At 37.4% G+C, this 6,622-nt stretch overlaps 1 protein-coding gene across 1 annotated transcript; it reads left to right on the top strand.

The window, feature by feature from the left end:
• The first annotated feature begins 4,558 nt into the window (after positions 1-4,558).
• Positions 4,559-6,007, top strand: LOC120133650 (receptor-like protein EIX2). Its single transcript, XM_039150200.1, has 3 exons — positions 4,559-4,631; positions 5,542-5,918; positions 5,972-6,007. Exons 1-3 carry the CDS (start codon positions 4,559-4,561, stop codon positions 6,005-6,007), a joined length of 486 nt encoding a protein of 161 aa, XP_039006131.1.
• The last annotated feature ends 615 nt before the right edge of the window (positions 6,008-6,622 follow it).

Below are 6,622 nucleotides of genomic sequence, written 5' to 3'. Positions count from 1 at the left end.
TGAAGTTCGAGCTTTAATTCTCTTATCATCTCTACCAGACAGTTGGAATGCTACTGTTACAGCAGTCAACAGCTCGTCGGGAAATAGTAAATTGAAATTCGACGATGTTCTGGATCTGGTATTGAGTGAAGAAATTCGACGGAGAGAATCAGGTGAAGCATCAAGCTCCTCAACCTTGCACACGAAGTCTAGAGGGAGAACTTCATAAAGAAATTCAAATCGTGGCAGATCGAAATCTAGAACAGGAAAATTTAGAATATGAAAGAAAAATTTTAATTGTTATAATTACGACAAGAATGGTCACTTTAAAAGAGATTGTCGAGCATCAAAGAAAGATATCGGCGCACAAGAATCTGCCAGTGTGACAGAAGAAGCAGGTGATGTCATGATTCTAAGCGTCAACAGTCCGATTGAATCATGGATCTTGGATTCAGGGGCATCTTTTCACTCCACCCCATGCCAAGAAATCATAGAGAACTATGTCAGTGGTGATTTTGGGAAGGTTCATCTAGCTGATGATGAAACATTGAAGATCGTCGGAAAATGAGACATCCGATTAAAGTTGCCAAACCAGACCACTTGGAAGCTGAAAGGAGTGAGACATATTCTTGGCCTCAAAGGAAATTTGATTTCTGTAGGACAGCTTGATGGAGAAGGATATAGTACATCCTTTTCAGGTTGTGAATGGAAGATTACCAATGGAGCAATCCTCATTGCTCGTGGTAAGAAGACTGATACTCTCTATGTAACCTCAAATTTAGAGAATATCATTGCAGTAGAAGATGCTGATGAAAAATCAAACCTATGACACCAAAGGCTTGGCCATATGAGCGAGAAAGGGATGAAGACACTTTTGTCAAAAGAAAAGCTGCCGGATCTAAAGAATATAGATGTCGGACTATGTGAAGATTGCATCTTTGGCAAACAAAAGAAAGTTAGTTTTGCAAAGATTGACAAGACACCCAAGGCTGAAAAGTTAGAGTTGGTTCATACTGATGTATGGGGACCATCTCCAGTTCCATCTCTTGCAGGCTCATTATATTATGTCACCTTCATTGATGATTCTACAAGGAATGTGTGGGTTTATTTTCTAAAGAAGAAATCAGAAGTCTTTGATACCTTCAGAACTGGTTTGAAAGTCAAATGGTTGAGGTCTGATAATGGAGGAGAGTATAGAAACAATAGATTCAGAAAATTTTGCGCAAACAATGGGATCAAGATGGAGATAATAGTTTCCATGACACCGCAACAGAATGGTGTAGCAGAGCGCATGAACAAAACTATGAATGAACGTGCCAGAAGCATGAGGATACATGTTGGCTTGCCCAAATTGCTATGGGCTGAAGCTATCAACACTGCAGCTTACCTGATTATCCATGGGCCCTCAGTTCCTTTGGATAGTGGAGTACCAGATGAAGTTTGGAGCAAGAAAGAAATAAACATTTCACACTTAAAAGTGTTTAATTTTATTTCTTATGTACATGTAAATTCTTATGAAAGAAACAAACTTGATGCTAAGTCTAACAAATGTATATTTGTTGGTTATGGTGGTGGTGAGTTCAGTTATCGGTATTGGGAATATGAAAATCGAAAGATCATCAGAAGTAGAGATGTCATTTTTAATGAGAATGTGATGTACAAAGACAGGTCAACCATAGAATCAAGTAGCTCCAATACTGAAAATGAAACAAAGGAATTTGTTGAGTTTGAGGAGATTTTTGGAAATGATGTTCAGATCAGTCCTGAAGCAGTTCATGAAGAACCAGGCATACCAGAACTAAGACGCTCCTCCAGAATTCCTAAACCAAACCAGTGTTATTCGCCTTCTTTGCACTACTTGTTGCTGACTGACAATGGTGAACCAGAGTGCTATGATAAAGCAATGCAGGTGGATAATTCAATCAAGTGGGAGTCTTCCATGAAAGATGAGATGGACTCGCTTATATCAAATCAGACGTGGGAATTAGCTGAATTACCACCAGGCAAGAAAGCGCTCCATAACAAGTGGATTTACAAGATCAAAGAAGAGCACGATGAGAGCAAACACTACAAAGCAAGATTGATTGTCAAAGGTTTTCAGCAAAAAGAATGTATTGACTACAATGAAATTTTCTCTCCAGTCGTGAAGCTGTCTACAATCAAACTGGTGTTGAAAATTGTAGCTGCAGAGAATCTACATCTTGAGCAGTTATATGTGAAGACAACTTTCCTTCATGGTGATTTAGAGGAAGAAATCTATATGAGGCAGCCAGAAGGCTTCATAGAGGCAGGCAAGAAAAACCTGGTATGCAGATTGAAGAAGAGCTTGTATGGTTTAAAACTAGCTCCTAGACAGTGGTACAATAAGTTTGATAGTTTCATGGGTAGCAGTGGTTTTACCAGATGCCAAGAAGATCATTGTTGCTACATCAAGAAGTTCGACAACAACTTCATTATTTTATTGTTGTACGTTGATGACATGCTCGTTGCAGGCTCAGACATGCAAGAGATTATAAACTTGAAGCAAAAATTGTCGAAGTAGTTTGCAATGAAAGATCTGGGCGCTGCAAAGCAGATTCTTGGGATGAAGATCAAGAGAGACACAAAGTCGAGAACTTTGATGTTATCACAAGCTGAGTACATCAACAAAGTACTCTCCAGGTTCAACATGCAAGATACTAAACTAGTAAGTATACCTTTAGGTGTTCATTTTAGACTCTCCAAAGAAAAGACACCAAGGACGGAGGAAGAACGTGCACACATGGTGAAGGTGCAATATGCCTCAGCAATTGGAAGTCTGATGTGTGCCATGGTTTGTACCAGACCATATATTGCTCAAGCAGTGGGAGCTGTTAGCAGGTTAATGAATAATCCGGGTAAAGTACACTGGGAAACAGTCAAATGGATCCTATATCTGTGGGGTACCACAAACAAAACACTTTGTTTCAAAGAATGAGATACGATATTGACAGAATATGTAGATGCTGACTTAGCCGGAAATGTTAACATCAGAAAAAGCACTACAAGGTATGTCTATACTCTAGGAGGTACTGCAGTGAGTTGGGTTTCTCAACTACAGAAGATAGTTGCTCTCTCCACAACTGAAGCAGAATATGTAGCTGTTACGGAAGCCAGCAAGGAGATAGTTTGGCTCTAAATTTTCTTAGAAGAGTTAGGCAAGAAACAAGAAAATAATGTCTTGTATTGTGACAATCTAAGTGTTATCCATCTAGCAAAGAATCTGCCTTTTCATTCCAAAACGAAGCACATACAATTGTGATATCATTTTATCCGGTCTCTTCTGGAAGATATGATTTTGAAACTTGAAAAGATTAGTAGAGCTCAAAATCCAGCAGATATGTTAACAAAGACGATGACTACGGACAAACTGAAGTTGTGTTCAACTTCAGTTGGCATGCTAGACTAACAAGACCATAAATACTGCTGCATTGATCGAGGTTTGAAGAATGATTAAAATCAATCTTCAAGTGGGAGATTGTAAAGTCAAAAAGGGGTGATGAATTTCAACAAAGGGGGCACCGCCGAATGAGATTCAACTAGAAATAACCTAACTCATTTAGCTTCAAAATCATCCAAATCATTTCTTTCTCTCAATACTAGAGAGTTTTCTTGTGAGTTGTGAGTGTTTTGTAAACACCTGTAAAATTTCTCTCTTTAGTAAAAGATCTGCAGCAGTCCGGAGACGTAGGCAAAATTGGCTGAACTCCATTATCAATTTCGGGTATTATTTTTCCGCTTTTATTTCGCATTCTCACTAATCTGGTTATAGGGAAATTACTAGTTTATTTCCCAACATACTACACATGTTCTAAATGGCCTGTCTGATTGCAACGGCTACAAAGCACAACTCCCTTCTCACGGCCATGGTTTTCTGCTCGAACTCGCTTTTTCCATGGTCGACCGATAACTTGAACGATAACTTGGGTGGGTGAACGATAACTTGAACGGCTTTGTTGGCATCTGGATCCCCTGCGGATAACTCTTTCCATAGACTTTTATCTGGGATCGGATGGATGGTTTGAGAATATGCCTTTTGATATGTTGCAACGGTGAAACAACTCTCGGTAAGTCAATGAACAATTGAACACTCTGCCTGCAAGAAAGAAGTGTTGCCACGTGTACACAGGGTAAACCATACAACTTCCAGCCACGACGGAGGCAACATCGATTGCGAATGTCCATGGTGTTGATCCCATCACAAGATATAACTTCAAATTCAGCTTCGTTAGCATGAAACACTTTATGTATGTGCGCATACTCAACGACTTTCGCAACATGCCTTTCGGCTGAAGGAACAAGCATCGATCCCCACTGCATACTTGTCTCTCACTGCTCATCCTAATGCATTTCATCATCTGAATTATTGGAGGCCCTTCTAAAATCTAAGAATTCAATGATTCAACTATATTCGCTGTTAGATGCGCTCCTTGCCTCGCCAGGATAAGGCGACTTCATGAACTCGATGAATCTCTTCCAATATCTCATTGGGCCTGTAATTAGGGTTCTCCACTAATCTTTATTCCATATATAGGCTTGTTGATGCTGGCCAAGACGAGGAATGGCTTCACATGTATGGGTCTCATGGCTGGTTCTGATTGTGAATGTTAGGACACAAGGAAGTTTTGCTGCATGTATACACCAGGGACATCCCTCACTTGCACATTCAAATTTATTTATGTGTTTAGTTAGTTCTCCAATTTTTCAAATCCCTCTAATTAAGCCACCAAATTTAAAATACATTCAATTTAGTCCCTAAGTTTAATTTTTAATTAAGTCATTATATTCTGATTTAATTCAATTAGATCCCTCAGAGTTTAGATTTTAACCATTTAAACCCCTGAATCTATGTAATTTCCTAATTTAACCCCGATGTTTAAATTAGGCTTCAAAACTTAAAAAAATCTAACATTTTAATCACCTTAGCTTAATAAAAAAAAACTCTTAAATTTCACCATTTTAATTGATTTGTTGGAAATTTTAGAAGTAATTTGGTGTATTTAGTATTGAGGAAAAACAGAGAAATAAAAAGTCTTTGGCAAAAATTTAGAATGGAAAATGAAGGAGGGAAACCAACGAGAATTGAATCTGAAGTCTCTAAGTAAATAACTAATATTCAAACATTTTGGTTTAATAGTTTTGTAGTTTTTAAAGTTTTGATCCATTTATAATTAGGTCCTTATTTTATTTATAAAACATATTTTCAATAAATTTATTTAAAAACAATTTTTTTTGAAACCTGGCTTGATTAAAATACATAGAATATAAATTCTAAAATCCTCAAATCAAATTTTTAACTTCAAATTCGTGATTATATATATTTAAGGGTAAACTACACATTTAGTGCATAAACTATCATTTTGGTCCGTTTTAGTACCTAAACTTTTAATTTTTTTCAAAATCATGCCTAATGTTTAGTTTTTGTTTCATTTTAGTACTCGCCGTTAAAAACTTAACACGTTTAGTACCTAAAATATCAGTTTTGGTCCGTTTTAGTACTAACAAGCCACGTTCACCAACTGCACTTGGCTGCTCCATTTTCAGCTCCTAATTATGATGCATCACTTGCTGATTGGGAAGCTTACGGTCGTTCAGCTCTAGGAGGCAAAATAAATCCTTCTCTGTTGGAGTTGCAGCAACTCAATTGGCTTAACTTGAACAATAACAATTTTAGCAGCATTCAAATCTCTGAGTTTTTGGGTTTGATGGGGAGTTTAACATATCTTAACCTCTCTCAAGCAAGATTCCAGGGAGCAATTCCTCATAACCTTGGGAATCTCTCAGAGTTGTTGTATCTTGACCTCAGAGGTAATTATTTCTCGGAAGAAGTAAAAAGTCTTCAATGGATTTTTAGACTTTCTTCTTTGCAGTACCTTGCTTTGAGTGAAGTGGATCTTAGTAAAGAAACTGATTGGCTGCAGGTAACAATATTCAATCTTCCTTCTTTGTTAGAGTTGCACTTGTCTGATTGCAGGTTACCAAATTATACAACTCCGATCAGCACTGTTAATTCTACAAAATCACTAGTTGTTCTTGATCTTTCTGGGAACAGATTATCTACAGTTCTTATGTCTATATTTAGTCTTCATGGTCTTGTATCCCTTGATCTTAGCTTCAATTATTTGAAAGGCCCAATTCCATATTACTTTGGGAACATGTCGTTTCTTGAAGTTTTTTATCTTAGTTTCAACTCACTCAATTCATCCATACCCAACTCCTTGTATAGTTTAAACCATCTTCAATCCCTTAATCTCACTGATAACAATTTACAAGGTGAAATTTCGAGTGCCATTGGAAACTTGATCTCTCTCACTCGCCTTGATCTTTCACATGATAAGCTGCAAGGGAAAGTACCAGCCTCTTTGGGAGATGTTTGCAAATTGAAGGAGATGGATTTGTCGTATAATCAAATTGAACAAGAGATATCTGATATCTTACAAAGCCTGTCTAAATGTTGTTTGGATTGCTTAGAGTCATTGAATATGGCAGATAACCAACTTTCTGGCCATTTAACTCAACTTGGGCAATTTAAAAAATTAACTTACTTGTACATTGCTCGAAACAACATTTCTGGTCCCATTCCAATGTCAATAGGAGAGTTATCATCTTTGAAGGTCTTTGATGT

The sequence above is a fragment of the Hibiscus syriacus genome, unplaced genomic scaffold (assembly GCF_006381635.1).
Source record: "Hibiscus syriacus cultivar Baekdansim isolate YM2019G1 unplaced genomic scaffold, ASM638163v2 tig00110584_pilon, whole genome shotgun sequence".
NCBI lineage: Eukaryota > Viridiplantae > Streptophyta > Magnoliopsida > Malvales > Malvaceae > Hibiscus > Hibiscus syriacus.
The sequence above is the reverse complement of the archived record's forward strand: the minus strand, read 5'-3'. Positions and strand labels throughout refer to the sequence as shown.